This window comes from Tyto alba, unplaced genomic scaffold (genome assembly GCF_018691265.1).
Source record: "Tyto alba isolate M040663 unplaced genomic scaffold, T.alba_DEE_v4.0 Super-Scaffold_11, whole genome shotgun sequence".
NCBI classification, from domain to species: domain Eukaryota; kingdom Metazoa; phylum Chordata; class Aves; order Strigiformes; family Tytonidae; genus Tyto; species Tyto alba.
This window is the reverse complement of record NW_024881273.1, coordinates 10,203,378-10,226,232: the sequence shown is the minus strand read 5'-3', so window position 1 is coordinate 10,226,232 and position 22,855 is coordinate 10,203,378. Positions and strand designations below refer to the sequence as shown.

At 51.9% G+C, this 22,855-nt stretch overlaps 1 protein-coding gene across 5 annotated transcripts in view; it reads right to left on the bottom strand.

The window, feature by feature from the left end:
- The window catches only part of WHRN (whirlin), a 55,878-nt gene extending 33,532 nt beyond the window's left edge, over nt 1-22,346 (bottom strand). For all 5 annotated transcript variants that reach the window (XM_042786818.1, XM_042786820.1, XM_042786819.1 and 2 more), the window contains exons 1-2: nt 21,660-22,346; nt 4,009-4,227 (exon numbers count right to left, since the gene is read on the bottom strand). In XM_042786818.1, the coding sequence (XP_042642752.1) occupies nt 4,009-4,227; nt 21,660-22,268 (828 nt within the window). In that variant the 5' untranslated portion in view covers nt 22,269-22,346. The remainder of the gene's footprint in view (nt 1-4,008; nt 4,228-21,659) is intronic.
- Nucleotides 22,347-22,855: the final 509 nt, after the last annotated feature.

Here is a 22,855-nt window from a genome sequence, read left to right as displayed (position 1 = left end):
TCCGCCAGACGGATCGGTTACACTATCACACACACGCCAACAGCAGCGGTTTCCATTTCAAGCCTTTTGATAATGAATGCTTCTGCCTACAGATAAGCAAACTTGTTAAACTATGCTACAATCCCCATCCTTTCAGGCATACAGAACAGATGCGCTGGAGGGAAAGGTAGCCAGACAGGGATATCTCTGTTGCCTGATGAATGTAGGATGCCTCCACCAACCTTGAATTTAACCTTGCAAAAGCTGGAAATACCACCTTAACTACAGTAGCGTTGCAGGCTTACTGAACTGTAGCAATGCATTAACAAACTTGCTGGTGTACATCGCTTTAGCCTCCTGCTGTAGGGCTGAAGTCTGATCTCTGCTGTACTTTCCCAAACGGTGCCTGTTTGAAAGCTTTTGCATATGTATTCCAGGACATTCAGATCGATTAGAAATAGGAAAGAGAGAGAAAGGCTGGGGGGGGGGGTGGGGGTGGGGGAGATGACACACGCTAACCAACTAATCCCCAGCCCTCTCCTCAAAATGTAAAACCATACAGAAATGAAATAGCCCACGGGGGATACCTGTCAATTCTGATTCACTGAGCTGAATTAACCAGGGTATGTTGCATTTATTTGCATGATATTTGTGAAGAGAATAACCCACCTTTCAACAGTTAAATATCTATCTATATCTCTACACATAGAAATAAAAAGATAAAAAAATAGAGACAGGCTGTTCCCATGCTCTGGGACATGTTTTCAACACTTCGATGGTCCACAGTAAGTCAGGACGAAGCAGCCCAGCTAATTCATGCCCTGAAGCATGTGTTCAGACAAATGACACAGGCAGTCACACCAAATAACCCCTCAAATCCAGCAGCCAAGTCAGGCCCTCCTCACTGCCAGCCAGGCTTTGATCATGGTGGGGCTTTCTTACACCATCAGCTGTCAAAGCAAGGCACCTCTGGATACAGAAGTGTCTGGGTGGCCTTGGTCTTTCGAGTTGTAGCATCTAGTAATTTTATTTTGCCAGTCTTGAAAATGGGAATTCAGGAGTGGAGGTTATTGCAACACGCATACCAAGCCTTGCACATTGACACCAGTGAAGAGGACTGTGAGGAGGAGCTGGGTCTGAAGGCAGGCTCAAGGCAGTGCAAGGAGTGGAGGGGTCAAGGTGCTGTTAGGAGCAACCCTGGGTCCCACCAGTGCTAACAGCTACCCCTGAAAGCACTCCTGAACAGCAGGCTAGGGGGAAAGGTGCATCGTGCTTGTGGTCAGCAAGGACAGAGGAAGGAGAAGGCCTCCAGCCAGTGCCGAGAGCTGGAGGCACACTGGAGCCTGACACAAGAAATCAAGTCTGGAGTGGCCAAGAGAGCCAAGGGCTAGCAGCAGCGTGGGGATCCCCGGACTGAAACTTAGAACAAGGTTGATAGCTTTTTAGAAGTGCAGTACACGGCCAGAGTGGCACAGGGGGGCAGGATGGGAACAGCAGAGTGACCGATGCCACTGCTGATGTGCCACGGAGGAGTAGTGCCAGGGAAGGTTGAATCCTGCCTGTTCTCATGAGGCCAGCACTGCACTCTGCATCAGATCTTTGCACACTCACTTCTGCAAGCTTCAAATATTTCCTGCAATTGTCATTGACTCTTCCCAGGCTAACAGAGGGGCCCTCACCTGCCTGCCCTGGGGTCAAAGCACAATCCTCCACTACAAGAAGTCAAAGGGCTGCCTGACTGTGTGGAGCAGCACCGAGGAATGGAAGGACAAGCTCAGATTTTGAAAGAGCCAGGTGGAGCACAAGGCTCTTCACCACACCTTATACCTGGGGCAAAGGTTCTGAAGCCAGCAAGCCACGAGCTGGTAGCACCATGAAGACCCAGCATCCCACCCAAGGCTGGCAGATTTTCCCAGTGCTCTGCAAGTGCAGTGCTGCCGCAAAGAAGCATCACAGCAATGGCACCAGAGAAGCACAGCTCAGAGCAAGGGCAGCCACCTGTGAGCCAAGGTCCCGCAGCCTGGCTCAGCTAGAACGGTGCCACAGTGGGTGACTTGGAGCTGGGACCCCCTCCCACCTCGGGAGTGAGTGTATCCAACAGCAGCCAAGCCCAGCACGGATGTTCTTCGAAGTGTAACGTGGCCTTCATTCAACTCAGCTTCATTCCATTCCAAAGCAGAATAAGCTATGGTAATTAAAGCTCTTTTAACTTGCAAAGTTCTGTTGGATTCATTTTCCTGTGCACCCCCTGGGAGTCAGCCCGGACGGGAGCAGCACAGAGGAGGGTGCTTTGGCCTGATGACCGGCCCAGGCAGCAGCCAAGCTGCCCAGACAGCTCAGGATCTGTAATCACATCTCCATCAGGACTGAAGGGAAGGGGCTGTCCGGGGCCACGCCAGGCCCACGCACCGGGCAGGGATGTGTATGGCTGCAGGCTTCAAAGCATTTCATGTCGATACACAGCAAGGACTAAAGGAACAATGTGCAGAGAAACACTTCCTACCTACAGCTTCAAAGAGTCGCTGCCTTCTGTATCAAGGTGACACTGAGTGGAAGGGGGTGGGGGACACCAGCAAGCCAGCAGCAGCTGCTTTTCTCTTTTTTCTTAAAATAAAAATAACGGGCCCTTCTCCCTTGTGGTCTACATCAGTATTTCATCAGCAAACTGCCTCAACCTGTATTAGATTTTTTTTTTTCCTGTTCTGGCTGAGATGGGTGGCTCCAGCTTACAGATCCCTCCACAGCATTTCCAGGTGGAGCTGAGGACATTTTGGACATAGAATCAAAGTGCTGGGGAGAGCCAGAGTGATCTTAGGATAACAGGATGGAACTATGTCAAGGCTCAAGCAACTCTGCCTTTGCAAAGCAAGTGCCCTGCTCACTCATATGACAGTACTTTGATATCCCATGAATGCCAGTGAGGCAACACCATGTCCTGCTTGTACAGGACAAACAGGTTCCCTATCCATCACCACCCAGAAAGCGAGCAGAGTCTGCCCCTCCAGCCTATGCCTCAGTGCAAGGGCACCTGAGCACTGCTTCTCTGCATCTACAGGTCTCTAGTTCTGTTTGCGCATGGGAAGCACGAGGGAGAAGAAACACTAAATCTCCGAGATCAGACATTGCAGCTTGCACATATCCTCTGCTGGCTTCACTTGCAGTAAGGCCTATTTCAAAGGAGGCCAGGCTCACAGTAAGAGAAGGGGACTGGGAATTAGATGTGCTGATATACTTTCCTTTCTGTCAAAGGCCCAAGATCCAGACCCTGTTGGAATGGCCAGCACTGGCCAGACACCAGATCCCCTGGGTACCTTTATGAAAGCCATTCCCTTCCCCGCTCCTTTTCCACTTGCTAGGGCTTTTTACACAGGCACTACTCATGGCCTTCCTGGCTCAGCCTGTCCCTCCCCAAATGGAAAAGGAAAATCACCTGGTTTATTTTATAGTTTTTTTGGGTGAGAATTTTTTTTTTTTTTTTTACTTAGACAAAACTGCTAAGAGACCCAATAAACCCTCATGGAAACACTTGAGGGAAGATCTGAAACACAGGAAGAAAAGCAGCAATGCACTCTGAGATCTAGACCTCCAAATCCACGAGCCCTCCTGAACATAAGATCTATGTCAGCCTCTCAATGAGCACGTTGGCAGCAGGCCTCCAGCCAAACCAACAACCTGTTCAGCAAAAGCCTGAAAAGCAAATTCTGGTTTGCTGCTCCTGACAGGACCCTTACTGCCAGACAATTCTGCATCTGGATAATGCCTTGTCCTCAGCTCAGGTTCTACTTGTGTCAAATGGGAATAAAGGCATTCCATCCTGATCTACAGGGCTCATTGGAGGAGACAGGGTAAGGTACAGACCAAGGGAGAAAACGAGGATCCAGTGTACCCTGAAGGAGAGACAGGCTATCCCATTAGAGGCCAGAATCACATGAATGAAAAGCGTAAGGGGAACGAAGAGGGTTGGCACCTACATGGTAGCAGGTAACCGCAGACAGGCCCCAGGGCTGTGGCTGATCCCCCCTTGCTCACCTTCTTCTCGTCTCCCTCTTGCAGGAGCTGGAGGTGGCTCCTCTTCTCGCTGTCCTTGCGGAGGGAGCTGTTCTGGTGGTGTGGCAGGCCCGTGGTCGGCGGGGACACGCTCCGGCCCTGCGGGTCCACCCAGGTGTAGATGTGGTTGGTGACATAGCCCCCGGGGATGCGTCCCACCGAATGTACAGACAGGTTCAGCTTCTTGCAGCCTTTCAGTACCTGGAAGACAAGCCAAGGCAAGGAGGGAGTTAATGCCTATGGAGGGGGAAGGACAATCTGTCTGAGGACTCTAGGGTGGCAGGGCTTTGCTCTTCCTTGAGGCTGAATTAGCTCAAGCTACTTTGCAACCACCAATGACTGAATGTCTGAACTACATAAAAAGCTAGTGAAAGAGCTGGGATTTTTCTATTCTCTCCTGAACTGCAACGGTGTTAAGGCAAAGCTGCTGCTGCTGACAGAGAAAATACGCTCTCCTCACCAGCCAGGGAAAGAGCAGAGTGAAGCAGAGTATGGGAGGCAAGGTGGGTAGAGGTGTGCTAGGAGGAACCCCATTATGGGCTGAACCTGAGACTGAGCAGTTTCTGCAGCTTTGGAGAGGACTCGGAGCAGGACAGGGATCAGCGCTGGAGGAAAGCAGTACTGCTGGTCCCTACAGCTCAGCCCCAAACTCTGGAACTGGAAAAGCTCCCGATGCCTTCAGGGGACACTGACAGTGCTTCCAGAAATTCAGCCTCTGTTGCCATTTCATTACCAGCTGCCTTGCCCAGCATAAGCAGTCAATTCATGAGTACAAAAATTACTAAATATATAAATGTATTTAAAACAGCATGCACAGAGATGACCTTGGGACCCAGATAAGGTGATCTGCAATTGCTCCTCTGCCCCTCCAGCTTCCACTGTGAGAAGCTGACATAGGCTTTATAGTAAACTTAAATTAACATATAGGAGTTTTCCCTGAAGACAGCTGTAAGTGCTGTTCCCTTCCGAGGCCTCAGGAACATCAATGCTCTGGACCTCCTCTCAGAAAGGAGGTGCTTTGGGTTTTTTTTCCATATATATGTCCTTTTGATGAGCTGCTCCTGCAAGGTCTCCTCTCCCCACTAAGCAGAGAAGCTGCCGAGTAAAGCTCGTGACCAGGAAGCACTAATACCAGCAGCTCTTTGGTAAAAAGTAATATCATCAGGAATACTGGACTGGCTGGATCCCAGCTCTGACCTGGCAACACTCCTGTCCCTCCCTGCCAGAGCTAGAGAGAATCCAGCTCACCAATTCCCAGTTCAGCATCTCCATCACATATAGCAATTTGGCTGCAAATTTGTCACATACTCACAAGGTCATCACGTGCCCGGAAAGCTTAAACAAGGATTGGAAAACCAACAGACCCATCAGAACAACTGCAGAGCACTTCAGCATCGTTGGCTGCTCACTAACTCTAGCCCCTGTCCCCTTAGCTCCCCTGGTCCCTCAAACACATTGCCTGCCGTGCTCTCTTCTCCCCCTGTGAGCACATTGAGCCCAGCCTGGCTGGCAGACAGGCAGAGCTCCTCACCACACTCCAGTCTTGCTGGCATCAGCTCCAGACTCACTGGGATGATGGAGCTATTTCTGAGCCCGCTGCCCACTCCAGGGTATCGCTCTCAAACGGGCACCATGGCGTGGGGGCCCAGCCATGCCTGAGGGCACAGTTCAGCTTCCCAACCCAAAGCCCCTTCACAGGCTGCCTTGCAGACAGGCTCAGGATGATCTGAACTCCACAGCAATGAGATGGGGTGGCAGAGAGGCTTCTCACCTGTCCTAGAGCTGCCAGTGCAGAGCAACCCCCATGAGATGGGGTACAGCCCCCCACAGAAACATCATTCATTCAAGCCATCTCTGAAAACCTCTTTTAAACCTGTATAACATAATTTACTTACCTAGGTACTGAGACAGCAAACAGCGCTGACAATCCCATGAGCAAAGTCTCTGAATGAGGCTGCAACTCTTCCCCAAGCACAGGCAAATGCTGAGGGTAATCAGTGATTTGTCCAACTGTACAGGGTTACAGTCCTCCCTCTGCCACAGAAATGCCATGCAATCCTAACTGATACTCGCACTCCCACCCTTTTTCTCCTCTCAATGAAAGAGCAGGCTCTCCGTTTGCACTGATGCTGGGCATTCCTCAACCGTATATGTTCACACAGTGCCTCAAAGTCAGTTGCTGAATGTCACTGTAATTTAAGTAAGGGGCAAATTAAAAACTCAGAGCTGAAGCTGGGTCAGGAACACACACAGGGCCCTCCATGAGCTGCTCTCTCCCCTTCCTCCCCACATTCACCGCCACCCCGTTCCCATGTGGGTCTCTTTGGGACTGACACAGGGATCCTGTTTCCTTCCTTCCTCAGAGCATCCATGCTGGCAGGGCGGGGGGGACCAAAGGTAACCCTCTGGGGTTATCTCCCGTCCTGCCTCAGCTTCATGTCATCCCTTGGAAGAACAGGAACAGCAGCAGAGCTCCTCTCTGGAGGCTCAGTAAAGTTTCCAGGGATGAGAGGCCAGAGATTTACAAGGGACTTTTTATGTCCCCCTGCAGCTCCCTTGACAAGGCCACCAGGAGATGGGATCTCAGTCAACAGGGAGATGTTTTATGCATGAAGGTGACAGCAGAGCTGGGAGGCGAGGAGAGCAGCCGGCTGGCTCGAGGCAGCAGGCTGGGCCAGGGCTGCCCGGCAGCCTCAGCACAAGAAGAGACGTGAGGGGAGGGAGCGAACAGAAGCTGGCGGTGCCCCTCGGGACGTTCCTGGTGACACTCTCCCAGCAGAAGGCAGAGCTGCAGCAGGCAGACCAGTGACACTCTCCCTAGTCCTTTATACACCTACTGAGGCCTCTCAGGGAGTGCAGCAGTGTCCTGCCCAGCACGGCGTTTCTCCCCCAGCACATTGCCACTGCTAATGCCTATTAGTGCGGGACCACAATGGTACCACATCAGAGGCCCTCCCTACACTTAGGAACCCTCAGGATGCAGCTCCGCTGGCCTCCTAGCCACCTGCACTAGCACCTGCACCTTTTGGGTGATGACAAGTGGGGGAAGAGCAGTGACACCCACAAAGGACTTACCCTGCCGCTGTGAGGCAGAGTGGGACCATTCATGTGGCTCAACGACAGTAAAGCACTGATACCAACCTCAGTAGCTGGGGATTCCAGCTACCTGCCCTTATGCTAGGTGCTAAACACACTCGAGGGGATGGTGCTTGCCGAGAAACGCAAGTGAGAAAGCACAAGCAGAAAGGGGAGAAGCAAGGCAGGGAACACCTTGTCCAAGCTGACCCCACAAACCCCTGAGACAGTTGGTGAGAGCCCCTCTCTCTAGGCATGGTGTCACACCTACTCGGTGACACAGGTCCTGCGTGTGGCCGAGTCTCCGTGCCTCCCACTGCAACTCCAACCTGCTTTCCAGTGCTGCCTTTTACAAGTCAGGCTGCACCTCAGCCCCTGTCTGCTCCCACCCTGCCTCCCCAATTCCCAGCTTGCAGCAGACGGCCCCTGCCATCGCACGCAGCTTCCATACAGCTCCCATCCTCGCCAAACTCACTCTTCCTTGGCTTTATAACCCATGACACGATGAAGGGCCATGGCACAAGCAAACCCTTGACCCAACCACAAGCTGGCAGAAGAGCTATAGGGCATTGGGTACCCCCCAAACCACACAGAACTTGGGTGTATATACTGGTGTGCAGATGTGCATACTGTATGCAGCTGTACAATACACCACTGCAGGCATCACCAAGACACACACAAGTAAGTAAAGAGCAGTAGCTGCTTAACAGGACACAGCAACACTACGGGACCATTTAAGAGTTAAACAGCTGGGGTTTTTTTTCCTAGAAGATGGTCTCCCACAGCTCTGATTCAACATGGCCTTCAGGCATGTGCTTAAATGAGCAAACATTTAAACTTCTGCCTAGATCATGTCTAAGTACAGGTCTGAAATTCAGTCAGTGAAGTCCATTTGTAAGCTGCATCTATTTGTAATCTGAGTCTATGTATAAGAACAGAGTTTTGACTCATGAGTTTGCAAGTTTGAATAGATTCTTAATTTTAGGATAAGCCTAGGTTTGTATCAGCTCAGGGGGTAAATCCTTCTTTTTGAAGAACATGTGCACAAATAGCCTGGGGAATCCCTGGTTTTAACCTCCACTAGAAGCATGTCTGCTCCAGTAAGCCAAAGTACAGGCCTAGCATGGGAGCTGGAGGTTGAGGAGCACAAAACTTGCCCAGCACCACCCATGTCCCTCTGGCCACCACAGTCTTGTCAAAAACTACAGGAAGGTCAGCACAAACCACTTCCCCAACCTGGTGACGATTAAAGTCAGTTTTGTTCAAACATCTGAGCTTCCAGGAAGCTTTTTGTTCATTAGGCAGCCACCAGCTATTTAAACTAAAGCTGCCACAGCTATGAAACGGGATGAGAAGGGAAGCAGTGTTTTCCCTCGGATAACAGCACCACACGCACTCCATAATGAAGCACAGCAGGCACGCGAATGAGATCTGGCACAGACCTGTAAAACCTTTATACGTCCACATACTGAACTAGACTTTAACAAAGCACTTGGCACGCAGAGCTGCAAAGTGATGAGGCATCAGGTGAGCCAAATGGGAGAAGCTTCCATCATATATCCAAAGAGACAGAAATCACTATCAGCTGCTTTGGTGAGCTCCAAGTGAACAGTACTGCTATCTATTTCCCTGCACAGGAAGAAACACTTCACTTCCCCCTCTGCTTTTTTTTCCTGGCTTTACTGAGGCTGATGCATCTGTTCATCTTCTGGTTTGTAGGAATGCCCCTCCTGGTATCTGAGGAGATGAAGTCTGCTACCCCTGGGGGAAAGAGAGGAAAAATGATGAGCTCAATAGCATGGAAGAGACCTGCTGGGAGAAGGTCGCTCCCTGGAAGTGGTGCAGCGGTCTTGTGGGGACACGTTGGGTCAGCAGCCCATGGAAAGGGACCGTCTCTGCACTGCACAGCCTTTGACTCGCCTGTTCCTTCGAGTCCTGCACCCATCTGATATACAAAATCAAACCCACACTGACCTGTGGGGCTTAACCCACCTTCACCCAGCTCCCAGGAGCCTACAAGCCAGCCACTGGGATCCCCAGCACAGCTGCCACGCTTCCATCAGCCTTTGCTATTTACCATCCCTGTGCTCTGACAGGGTGTAGCCTTTAGAGTGGGAGCCAAAAGACCTCCAGCCATTACAGATCCTGCCACAGCAAGTAGCTTCCCATTTTTCAGTGCCTCAGTCTCCCTGTATTGAGGCTGACAAATCATCTGCTTTTGGAAAGAATGATGAGACAACCTCAACAGCAAGTTCTCTCCAAGCTGAGTCATCTGAATTTTCCACCCAGGCACAGAAGACAGACCCAGGAAGTCTTTCTCACCAAGCTTGGGGCACCAGACAGGTACCCTCAGCTGCTCCTCCCCTTCTCCACCCCATTTCATCCCTTCAGTTCTGCTACTATACAGTTCTGTCAGGCTTTCCGCAGCTTTCAGAGTCAGGAGGAAACAAGGTTGATTTGACATCCCAAAGAAGTTCGCAGGTAATTTTCTCATCCACTGAGCATGATTATCCAGCACCTTTGGAAAGTGAGCAGCACACGATAACGACTCTCTCCTGCCAGCTGTTCTTCAGGTTGTTATGAAGTGCTTTGGGAGAAGCCTCCCTCTAAAGGACACTTGAGCCCCAACACTGGCTCCTATGAGGAATCCAAGCGACCACCATAGCAGAGAATTCACCATAAATCTCTCAATACCATCTTGGCCCTGACAATTTTTATTGCTACACCACTGGGATACAGAGTAGATTTAATGGGGCCACTGATGCCTCCTACTAAGGTAATGAGGTGCAGCCTACTGCCGCACTACCACTGGGCCAGGATCTTACCACCCGCTTTACTTCTGAAGCCAGGCTGGGCTTGGTTAAGCCAGAGCGCTTCATACAGCACCGCTCCTCTCCAATTCAGTATGCAGCTGTAGCTGGGTGCTGGAGTACCCAAGGAGACAACTTCAGAATGAGAATTGAGGTGGAAGTCTTGCCTCTAATAAAAGAAAGTGCTTTGGGTGTAGAGGTGCCGCAAAAATGGAAATCATTAATAGCCATCCAAGCAGGGAAGAGCAAAGGCTAATGGGCTGAGCTGGAGAGGCAGCGGGTGTCTCTGCAAGACCTCGGGGACACACCAGTGCTAGGGGACGATGGCAACTGCATTACAAACAGGCAACTCAGCAGCTCGGGCAGGATGGGAGGTTTTCAAGCCAAGGATGCGGCACCAAAGCCGTTCATCACAGGCAGAGGAGGTGGCCGATGACAGGGCATCAGAGAGCACAGCAACAGCCACTGCTGCTCACCAGAGCCAGCTCCGCTCATCTTAGACCCTCTCAGCAAGAGCAGAGCTTTGCTCTCTCAGGGCATGGGGTGTAGAAAGGAGTCCTGGCATCCCCTGGGAGCAGCCAACAGCCCAGGCAGACTTTGTGCTGAGGGACAGAGCCCAGATACAGCCGCTGGCTGGACCTCTGCACTGCCAGGACCACTGCCATGGGCTTCGCTTCCCTGGCCCACGGCGGGTAGCTGGAGCTGGCTCTGCTAAACCAGCCTGGAGCCAGCCCTGCATGAGCAGACTCAGACCGGTACCCAAGGGCAGATCCAGCCCCAAGACCGCTCGTCTTTACCCAGCTGTCCCAGCAAGCAGGATTATCCTCTCCTCTGTTTCATTTTAATTTAATTTCTCAGTGTATTGGGTTTGCGTGGCAAGGTTTTGGTAGCCGGGGGCTGCAGGGGTGGCTTCTGTGAGAAGCTGCTAGAAGCTTCCCCCACGTGTGACAGACCCAATGCAGCCGCCTCCAAGATGGACCCGCCGCCGGCCAAGGCCGAGCCCCTCAGCGACAGGGGCAGCGCCTCTGGGATAACGTATTTAAGGACGGGAAGAAGTTACTGCACAACAGCAACTGCAGCGGGAGAGAGGAGCGAGGCTGTGTGAGAGAAACAGCTCTGCAGACACCGAGGTCAGTGAAGAAGGAGGGGGAGGAGGTGCCCCAGGCACCGGAGCCGAGATTCCCCCACAGCCCGCGGTGAGGCCGGCGGTGCCCTGCAGCCCAGGGAGGCCCATGGTGGAGCAGGTCGCCACATGCGGCCCATGGAGGTTACCGGTGGAGAAATGCCCACCTGCAGCCCGTGGAGGACCCCACGCCGGAGCAGGTGGGTCCCCGAAGGAGGCTGTGGCCCCGTGGAGAGCCCACGCTGGAGCGGGCTCCTGGCAGGACTTGTGGGCCTGGGGAGAGAGGAGCCCACGCTGGAGCAGGTTTGCTGGCAGGACTCGCGACCCCGTGGGGGACCCACGCGGGAGCAGCCTGTTCCTGAAGGGCTGCACCCGTGGGAGGCACCCACGCTGGAGCAGTTTGTGAAGGACTGCCGCCCGTGGGAAGGACCCATGCTGGAGAAGTTCGTGAAGGTCTGTCTCCTGTGGGAGGGACCCCATGCTGGAGCAGGGGAAGAGTGTGAGGAGTCCTCGCCCTGAGGAGGAAGGAGCAACGTGTGATGAACTGACCGCAGTCCCCATCCCTGTCCCCCTGTGCCACTGGCGAGGAGGAGGGAGAGAAATTGGGAGTGAAGCTGAGCCCGGGAAGAAGTGAGGGGAAGGTATTTTTAAGATTTGGTCTTATTTCTCATTATTCTACTCTGACTTGATTGGCAATAAATAAAATTCTTTCCCCAAGTTGAGTCTGTTTTGCCCGTGACTGTAATTGCCGAGAGATCTCCTCTTGACCCACGAGCCTTTCATTATATTTTCTCTCCCCTGTCTGGAGGGGGGTGACAGAGTGACTTTGGGGGGCACCTGGCATCCAGCCACAGTCAACCCGCCACTGAGGGCTGACGATCTGGGGACCAGAGGTGCTAATTAATGAAAGACCAGGGACCACACAGGCAGCTTCAGCACATCTTTCCCTGCCATCACAGGGACCCTCATCTACAGCAGAGGGCAGGAGCCATTTTCCAGCTTATCTCCCTGAACATCAAGCAATCAGCAGGAATTATTTTCCAGCCCTAGCGTATCAGCTTCTCCCACACTGTGCACTGTTTGCAGAGACTCCCAACACGCATCTGAGCTGCATCGACCCCTTGGTGGAGGGGGGAATTTGTGACAGGTTTCTACCTCTGTACCCTCCTCCTCCCTTGCAAGCCTTCAAGCTGCTGGTCCCTGTGCCCGGCAGCCTACCTACTGCTCGAACATTTAGCACTTTGCCCTTCCCCATGCCTGGTGAGGTGCCACAGTGCCATCAAGCTGGCACGAGTCCACTGACCTCGATTTTGCTGTCAGCCCTACTTATAAAGCAACAACGGCAAACGAGAGGGCCAGCACCTGCCCACACGAACAATACACTTTCCGTGAAGCAGGTCACCCCGACTCCCTGGGACAAAAGCAAAAGCTTTTTAGGGCAGAGCTTTCACCCAATACAAAAAGCATGGGACCCACGGAAAGAAAGGATAGGCTCTGGATGTGAATACTACCAGGGAGAACTTCTTCCTCAGACACGATTTCTTGAGTCCAAAGACTGCAGAGATACCACCACAAAAGCAACAGCATAATTCATCCTGCAAGCTCTTTGGGAAAGTGTGTTATTTGATGGGCATACTGAACCTAACCCATTTGCAGTGGACCATTAAATAAAATAGTTCCACCCCCTTAATCCCTTCTGCAGAATCAGACAGTGCAGACTGCTTCTCCGTTTCCTTTCTCAAGCCATTTCAGGGACTTCCTACATGTTGTTCAGTGCTGCTGTTTCGCTTCAGACTCAGATAAAATTTGGCTTTGCCCCATCTATAATGCTTTTGAAGACCGTGGTATGAACAGTTTAACACTGGCACCTCAGCGTGCAAGCACACTTACTAGAAGACAAGCTTAAAGAAATAATTTAGTTGAATCTGGGGCTCAGTGCCAAAGCATTTAGCAGAGGAACAGTAACCAATTGCCTAGAAATGTTATTAGAAGCAGCAAGTGCCAGAAAGAAGGGCAGGTTGATTCCATAAGGCCACCGATCCCCTGACAACACTCTATTTAATTATCTATCAAGTCCTTTGAGAGTGAAGTATATTGCTTAAAATAGTCAAAAAAGGAAATCTCACATAACCACAGTTATTACCTTTTTTTTTTTTAAAAAAAAAAAAAAAAGGCAAAAACCAAAACACCACAAAATGCAGCATGTTCTTTCTTAAGATCAAGACTGACAGCTGCCTTCTGGAAACCCACCCATGCCATGCCTTTCCTGCCCAGCACATCTTGCATTACCAAAGGCATTTCTCTCTTGCCTTCAGAGTTTTCCCCTTGTTCTTTCCACTTCTTGAGGGCGCTGAAAGGTTGAAGGCTATGTAAAAGCATCTTCCAGGCCTTCAAAAATTCCCCCAGCAGGAATACAGATGTCACAAATCAATGGCAATTAATCACCAGTATTCTGGCAGCCTGAATAAAATATGCGTCTCGTACGGATACAACCCACGCACTTACCTTCGCCGCTAATGAAATGAGCAATCTATTCCAATTCATTCTGTTAGTGGGTAGATCACAGTTTGATACAAGAAGCATTAACTATGAGCTATCCTCCCCCTTGCTACAGATGCAGGCTGCTTTCTTCCGGCAATAACAGACTCAGAGCTGTTTGGCTTCTTGGGCTGCTCAGATAATGGGCATCCCAGCACTCGCTCCATTTGCAAGCTGCAAAGGTCAGTGAGGAGGTTATCAATCATTGAAGTACCACGCAATTTTGCACCAAGTCCCAAAAAAGTAAGGCACAGACTTGAAAAAAAGGCTGGAAAGGGGAAAGAAATGCAGAGATACCACAGGAGGGAGGCAGGGGGAGCTTTTACAGCATGCTCCAGCACCATGGAGGGAACGATTTGCAGAAGTTCGTCCAACCGCTATTTCCTGCACCGTCCTGGGGGGTGTTCCTGCTAGTCTCAGGTGGTTTTAAGCCTGTGGGCTCGGCTAGACTGAGCAAAACCATCTCAGTGCCAGTGGGAACGATGGGGCTCCCCGTGTCTCTATGGCAGGGAGGGGGCTGCAGGGAAAGGACTGCGAGACCTTTTACAGGGAGATTGATTGAGCCGTATCAGCTAAACGGTTCCTCTGCCGGCAGAAAGGACAGAGCAGAAGACAGCAGACAGAGGCACTACCTGCCTGCCTGTCCCCAAAGGCTTCCTCCAGGGATCCTCTGCAGGCAGGACAAATACAAGACTATTACAGCTCCCACTACACACCTTGGTTGAGGCCAAGTTTGCTAGGTGCCATACAAAAATGCATAGGGAGAGATTGTCCCCTGCTCCAGACTGCAGTCTGTAGCCATAAATAAGAGGCTTTGGATCAAGTGCATCCCCTCCCCATCTTGCCTGACAAAGACCAGGGAACTGCTTCTGTGCAGAGGGACCAGGAGACTCATCTGCACTGACGTATGCAAACAGCTCGTCCCTGCGCAGCGAGGACGTGCGGCTGGGGCAGGCGGGAACGAAGAAAACTGGTACAAGAAAAAGGTGACACAGAGGCAGGTGGAGAGAGAAACAGATAGAAGGAGGGACAAAGGGAAGCAGAGGCACTCCAGATGGAGTGCTGAGCGAGAGGAACCAGAGAGGAGAGAAGTGAGTAACACAGCATAGGGGATGGAGGGTGTGAAATGGCCTCCCTGTCAGGAAGACAAATGAGAATTGCAGGAGGCAGAGTCCAACCTCTCCCCCTCTCCCACAGCAAAGGTGACAGCAGTTTGGCTTTCAAGTAGTGGCACTTATGCAAATAAATGCAAATTGATGCATAATTATGGTGATTGCACACGTTTAGCCCCAAGGCATCAGGAAGCCCATGTCCCTTTCACCTGGAAAGGTCACATGAAATCTTAGCTCCAGGGCCTTCTCCCTAACCCCTCCAAGGGCTAGGACCCCCAGCCCCGCTTCAAGACAACAGCTCTGTAACCTGCCACCCCCTCAAAGCCGGTCACTGCCCAGCATGTCCCTCAGGCAAGTTCAGCACAATTTTAAAAACAGCAGAAAACTCCACAAAGCTTTATTTCAATGCAAGCCTGGAAAGCTGTTTAGGTGCTTTCTGGGGTGGGGAGGGGTATGTAAGGGGAATTTAGATCAAAGCACTCCTCCCCTCCCCTGCCACCAATTCCTCATCTTCTCTTTCCGCTCCATAGCGAACAACGCTGAAAAATACCATGAGAAACACTGACAAACCCATATTGTCTAGATATGGTTAGTCACTCAGTGGAAAAAGCTAACTTTGATAGAAGCAGAGGCCCTTCCAGCCTTCCCTGCCAGCACATCCCATCCCGAGCGGCTCAGATGCAGTTTCTGAGCCCAGCAACAAGAAGCTGGCAGGCACAGAGCTCCTCCCGGCTGCCCAGGTCCCTGTCTCACCTCTATTTACTGAGCATTTGGTGGTCCGTGACAGGGAGAATTCACAGAGCATCCAGTCAAAAGAAACTAAGCCAAATCATTTTAGCAGATGCATTGTCAGTTTAGGCGAGGGGATTTAGAGCCGAATAATTCTCTGAGCAGACGTGGCATTGAGGAAGGTGTCAAGAAAATCCATCGCCTTCCCTGAGGACAGAGGAACTGAGTAAAAGATATTTTAACTCTCCAGTTATGCTGCACAGTAATGCTTTTGTTTTCTTCTAATGGACACTGCAAGGAAAGAGGCTTTTATCCTTCAGGTTATCTTATGAATTTCTCTACCGAGGCAAAAGTGTTTATTTACAAGGAGCCCACTAAATAACATTAATGATCCAAGAACTCAAGGATGCCCTAACAATACGAACCCTGACGAACAAGCCAGTACTGATGCCAAGTACTATCATCCTTGCATTATGAAGAGAGGAGAGATTAAGGACCTCATTCTAATCATTTGCATCAGTATAATGTCATTTGATTTCATTAGGGCCGATTGTGATTTGCTGGTGTAATGAAGGGAAACAGATGACTAAGTAACTTGCCCACTGAGGGAAATCAGTGGCAGAGCAGCAAATATAACTACTCCTATCTCCAGTGCAACAGCTAAACCCAAATTCCCACAGATGCTGTCTGTACGTGCAAGTTCACTCCGCTCCACGTTACATGTGATATTAGTTTGATCAGCTCAGATTAGCTCACAGTGACAGCAGAGCATCGGCTCTCCGCCCCACCGCCGGGCCCTCAGCACTAGGAGAGCTCCAGCGTTCCAGCCTGCTCCACCACGCGTCATCAGATCTGCCTGTGAAACCAAGAGCATCACTTGCCAGATCTATTGCTGTCACTGCCATGAGCCCTTCCCTTTAAGGAGCAATAAAGCTAATTTAAAATGCAGATGCCTCCAAGTTCAAGAGTGACCTTTTTCCCCTCCCCCTTTTTCCTAGAGGTAGATCCTGGTGACTTTACACTTTCCACCCTCTCCCTCTGAGCTCAGTCAGCTACAGAAGTTAAAATGGAAACTGTTTGCAGGACAGAAAAGCAGAGCAGAAGCCTGTGGCACTGCACAGCACCTGCATTTTAAGCTGTAGGTTCTTTTTTGCGTGCAGTTCTTGGGGTTTTTTGGTTTCAAAGCAGACCCACAGAGCAAGGAATCGGTTACCGCTCTAACTATTGGGGGAGATGCTAGTCACATCTTTCTTTTCCATGCTCCAGCTACCCGAGATCCCTCGGGAAGGCGAGAGGTTTCTAACCTCTGGATCAGTCAGTGACTTCTAAAAATACAGAGACAGAGATAAGCAAGTAGGCACTTAAAGGAACAAGCCTGATATCTTTACAGAATCAGGGGATCAATGTATTGCTTTCACTCCTCGCTCATCCCAACCATGACTGTGTGTGATGGTCCACATCTGCGCACAAGTACTTGGAAGGGTTAAAAACCAACCAAAGAAACCAAGCTGAACTCATTCCTACTAGCTGTTACAATGCCTGTGCAGTACAGTGGTGATTACTGACTACAGCAAATAAGCAGTCTCAGATAATGATAATCAATTAATTGGGCATCACAAGAAACAATGAAATGAGATTTGCTTTCTTATAAGCTGCCTGGAAAGTAAAATTGTTCTAAATATCCTTCCAAGGCTCAGGGCTGCACATCTCTTCCATCATTTCTCAGCAGTCTTTTAGCAATACCAGAAGTGCCCTGAGCACAAGCAGCTGGAGCCCCTTCTACCTCGTATGAAATATTACGGTCTCTGAAGAGATCACCTTGTTTGCCATCATGAAAGTCCAAATGAATAGAACAGAACATAAAAAGAATTTTAATCTCCTCTAATTATTTTTAAAAGCCCACTTGACACTATCAAAGCAGGAGACAGAAAGGCTGGTTTGGACAGTGACCAGCTCTGCCGGAGCAGAGAGCTGGTGGCGGCTGGGGATGCGGTGTGCCCCCCCGGCAGGGCTGCAGCAGGGACCCACCCGCAGCCCGGCAGAGCACGGCGCTGCCTTCGAGAGCTTTGCTTTGCCACCAAGAGCCCTGTCTCACCACACGCCTTCCCCCGGGGCCCACCACGCCTGCAGCAAAACCCCCAGCTGCTCTCCAAGGCTACTCAGAAGACCCCAAGACAGTGGGCTTCAACTTACCCCAGTTCCTTCAGAATAAATGCCACGCGAGATCACTCACTTTGGCAAAGCTGCTGCCACAGATTTACACCAAGACGAAAGAATCGCTCTCCCTAAGACCACGGCATACAAATCAGTCTAGCTGTGATGATTTTGATCAAGCTCGTCCGGATTTGCCCAGCTGTCAGCATGGACAGAAAGACACAGCAGGGTGAATGGTGGAATCAGTGCAGCTCTTTTGAGGCTGGTGTAGCTCATTAAGCCAAATCCTCAATCAGGAATGACCTGTCAGTCATGATACTTTACACTTTCTCTTGTCCCCTTCCTCCCCTAAATGATTTAAAAGGCATAAAAACCTACTGGAAAGTAACAAAAGTAATGGGGGGTTGGTGGCTGTGAGGGGAAGAAAAAGGGAGCGCGAGTTTAATGTAAACTCCAGAGCAGAGGAGAAATACATCCCTGTGTAATGATTTGATGGTCTAAAGCACCTCAATTTTAACTGCTCTGGACAAAATATTACAGCTTATCAACACAAACTTTCAGCCCGACTGCTACAATAATCAACTGTGTACTCTACAGCAAGGCTGATGAGAGCCAAGCGAGCTCTAAAAATATGACAGACAATATAAACTTCTTCACTTACGCCATAATTCAAATTACAGTGATCTTTTGCTAAAGTGCACTCTTGAATGCTGGAATGATAGAGCTATAATTGTAATGGAGTCATTTAATTTTGATTTGGATGAAACTGCAAGCACAAAGCAGACAAGGCATAAAACTCTGCTACTCACATAAAGGTTAAGAAGTTGGTCATTAAGTGAATTGATTTGGAATGCTTAGGTAATCTTGTCATTTAAATCAGAATTCCACTTTTTATCTAATTTATACTAAAATATCTACAAACCCCACTGCACTGGTCACAGGCCACCAGTCAGTTTCCATCTAGGGCAGCAAGCATGCAACTCATTACTTTCTCTTCTTTGCCCACTGTTGTGGCAGTTTTCATTTGGTGCCACGATTCCACTTTTGGTGCAGCACGGTTCTGAGCGATGCCTGAAGACACAAGGCAGAAGACAGAAATTGCTCCTACCCCACAGCTGGTGCTTCTCTCCTAGAAAGGAGCATGGGAAACAGTCGAGGTACTCCTGCATGGCCAGACATGAAAGAAAAGAATGCAACTGAGCTATCACGACTTGTAAAATGAGTGCAGTAACTACCGTGTGAACGCTCTTACAAGACTGCACAAACAAGTTAAGGCTACGTATTTATTCACTGCTCCGTCTGAACAGCTGCCACACTGCCCATATTCACAACTGGCCATCTCTGAGCACCCTGACAGACAGAAAGTTGATTTCTGGCTCAGTAAGTTTGTCATGCTCACCCCGGAGAGCACGATGTGCCTGGGAGCAGGCCAGGCCAGCAGTGGAAGAGCCTTCCTGATCTCTGCAATCGTCCTGTGCCCCGAAGAACAAGCTTTGACGTCTCTCACAACGACACATTCTGCATATTAAGAACAACAGCGCTGTCCTAGACAGTCAGTTTCTTGCTGCAGGACAGTCAAGATGGGAGCGCAGCACGGGAACGTGCTCCTCCTCCGACAGATGGAGAGACAGACCATCACTCCACACGCAGAACGGGAGCTGTGCTCTAAGCAGACAGCTTCTGACGGAGAGTTCACCACATCTACTTGTCTAAAGCAGGCAGACAGTGTTTGGGAGATTAAGCTACGCAGCTGTGGTTTTGCATTAAGAAAGCCCCTCTCTGCTCACCTTCTCCCCTCTCTGTATGTGATCCCAAGTACAGTGTACGCATAAATTCCAGGACCAAACCCAGCCCTGGTAGACACCTGTTTATCCGATGTTTCTCTCTCCACTGATCCAGTACAGAGCAGAGCAACAGACACCAGTGAGGACTTCAGGACACAGTGAGGTTTGCTCCGCTCAAGGAGACCAGGTCACAGCCAGAGACCTTTGCAGAGCTGGTTACACATCAAGGCTGAGCCCAAGATCCCTGGTTTCAAGGAGAAGCAGAGAACAGGAGAACAAGCCACCCTGTACATCCCCACCCCTTGTCCCTGCAGCTCTGACACCCCTGCCCGATGTGCAAAACATTAGGCTGAGGTATTTATATCTTGACTCCAGAGAAATCCTCCAAGGACTGCCCTTTAGCATCACTGAATGCAATCTACTCTTCATTTCCCCCTTTCCCAAATGCAGCATGCAAGGATAAATTTGCACTTGCTTGATTTCAAAATCTCCAAAGGAACTATTACAGCTGGACTGCAAATCACTCTGCGACCCTTCCCAAGGGAAGTGTTTCTACCAGCACTACATGGGTCATAAACCCTTTCCAGATGTAACACCGGTGCAGGAGCTCTAGAAGATGCCAGCACAACTGGGTACGTGATAAAACTGTTGTGTAAAGAAGTTCAGCTCACAAGCAGACAGTTTATAAGCTTCTCCTTCCTATTAGGATCACAATAACAAAATACAGCTCTGTCACAGAACAACCCCTTGGCAAACTCCATCCTACAGAAATTATTTCTGTGCAGGAAGCACCGAGTTTCACTCAATATTAATAGTCTCTAAAAGACATCATGTACATTATATTAGAGAACAAACAAAAAGTGATGTGAATTACCCAGCAGAGTGGGTTGAATTAGAGATGAAGTCATTTTAACAGACCAGAGCGTTTTTGACACAGGGTTTCTACCCATTCCAAAACCACAGCCAAAATATGGGTTTTTTTCAGCAATCTTCAGTGCACAACATTGCAGAATAACTCCCAAAAGCTTACATTGTTGCTGACCTATCATTAGGAACAATAACCAGTAAAAAAAATAAAAATCTTACAAATCTTTTCTTTTCTCTGGTCTCAAGATTACCAGGGACTCCAGCCTGGAAGACGTGCCCTTGCCTAGGGCACAGATTTAAAGGTGGGGCAGGGAACACGCAGGTTGGCTGTGAAGACACTGTTCAGAGCTGTGCAAGATTAACGCGCTGTTGGAGGAAAGCACCACATGAAGCAGGCTGCGAAGAGAAGTGCTTTAGCTTATTACGGAATAATTAAAGCACAAACAGCTGCAAAAAGTGTCTTGTCACCCCAGATCCCATCTCTCCACGCGATGCCTACAAAAAACCCCTGCCCTAAAAAGTCGACTCTCCAGCTGAGGAGGTTTGTGCCTGGCACTCCCGTGCCGCGGGAACGCTCCGAGCTGAGCCCACCAGCCACAACAGCATCGCTGTGAACCGTTTGGGTCACGCAAATGTGGACTTTGCCTCGAAACACTGAGCCTCAGGTGAAAATCGCAGAGTTTATGGAGCTCCCTCACCTAACCTTACAGGAAGGCTTTTCTAGATAGCAGCCCTGCTGATACGTGCTCCAGCAGCTCTGCGGGGCGTATGGAAAGGTGCTGTGCTGCAGGCAGCGCCGGGGGCACCCCGGTTGTGTAACTGTTCTCCTTCCCACCCCCCCACCCCCGACACAGCCCGGGGTAGGGATCTGGGCTCTGCTCCTGCTTTGGGCACTATGCAGGCCTGGGGCAGCGGGGGGGGGGGGTTGTTCTGCTTCTCCGTGCCTCAGTTTCTCCACCTTTAGGAGGAGAAAAAAAATGGTCTAGCAGTTAAAGTACATGCCTTAAAACCCGGCTCGAGAAGAATTCAAACTTCCACAAGCCTCCCGTGTTGAAAGGAAGGGACAAGAAGCATCGCTACGTTGTGATTAAAAAAAAAAAAAAAAAAAAAAAAGGAAAGTATCGCTTAGCCCCGAGGGGCCGAACCAGCCGTGCCAAGAGCCGCCGTGCTATCAGCGGGCATCGCTCTTTCCACCGCGAACTTTCCGTGCGCCGGCGGGACGAGCCCCGGCCGCCCGGCTCGATGCCAACCCGGAGCCGCCCCGCGAAGGAGCTGCGGGTTTCCCCGGGGCTCCGGTCCCAGCGGCTGGAGCGGGCGGGAGCAGCCGCCGAAGGCGGAGCGGGGAGAAGCCGGACGGGGCGCACGGCGATCGCGGGCGGGGAAGGAGGGAACCCGGGACGGGACGCCCCCGCAACCGGAGTCCGTCCCGGAGCCGCCTCACCTTGACAGCCTCGGCGTGGGTCACCCGGTCCAAGGACTTGCCGTTGACACCCAGGATCTGGTCGCCGACGCGCAGCCCCTCCCGCTCGGCCAGGGAGCCCGGCTCCACCAGCGACACGTAGATCCCGACGCCGTGCTCGGCCCCGCCGCGGATGCTGAAGCCCAGACCCTCGTGGGCTTTGCTCCGCCGCAGCGTGACCTGCCGCAGCTCGCCGGGGACCACCGGCGGCGGGGCGGGGGCGGGCGGGGGGCGGCCGGGCAGCGGCAGGTAGGGCCCCTCGGCGGTGTACTGGTCGAAGAGGAGCTGGTCGGAGCGCGGCAGGACGAGGCGGAGCAGCGGCAGGAGCTGCCGGCGGCGGGGCCCGTCGAGGAGGGCTCGGAGGGAGCGCACCAGGTCGCAGACGTTGCGGCGGCCGTGGTAGGCGTTGAGGCAGAGGATGAAGCGCTCCCGCTCCGCCTCGCTCAGCAGCGCCGTCAGCGCCTGGTGCAGCCGCCGCACGTTGGCCGACAGCGGCCGCGGCGCCGGCCCCGCCGCCGAGCTCAGGGAGCCCGAGGAGGAGGAGGAGGAGTGCACCGACACGCCGTCCAGCTCCGCGCTCGTCGCGCTCATCGCGCCGAACCGGCCCCGAAAGCGGCGCCGCACGCGCCGCTCCACCTGCCCGCGCGCTGGCCGGCGCCTCGCGGCGGCTCCCCAGGAAGTGACGTGCCCGCCGTTGCCGGGAGACGGGTTATACAGAGCGGGCCCGCGCCCCGCCCCCGCGCCCCCCCCCCCCCCCCCCCCCTCGACCGGCAATTAGGCTCATTACGGCCACTCGCCGCCGGGGGCAGCGGTTGGGCGGTTGGGCTGAGGCCGGCGCGCAGCTCATCGCAGGGGTGAGCCCCGCGCTGGCAGCGGCCGCCTCGGGCGGGGAGATGCTTCGCTGTGGGACCGGCCGGCCAAGGGCGGGGTGAGGCCCTTCCGCTGGTCCCCGGGCCCGCCTGCAGGGCTGGGGGTGCTCGCTGTCCCCCGGCCCGGCCACCCCCCCCCCCCCCGGGGTCCTGCCACCCCCCTGAGAACCCGGGAGGATTCGGCTTACACCCCCAGAGAACGGCCGACCCGGCACACACAGCGCCCGTGACTTGGCCCCTACGGCTGCTTCTCCATCGCCAGACCGTGGATCATCGTTAAGTTGTAGTACAGGTAATTATACCTGGTAT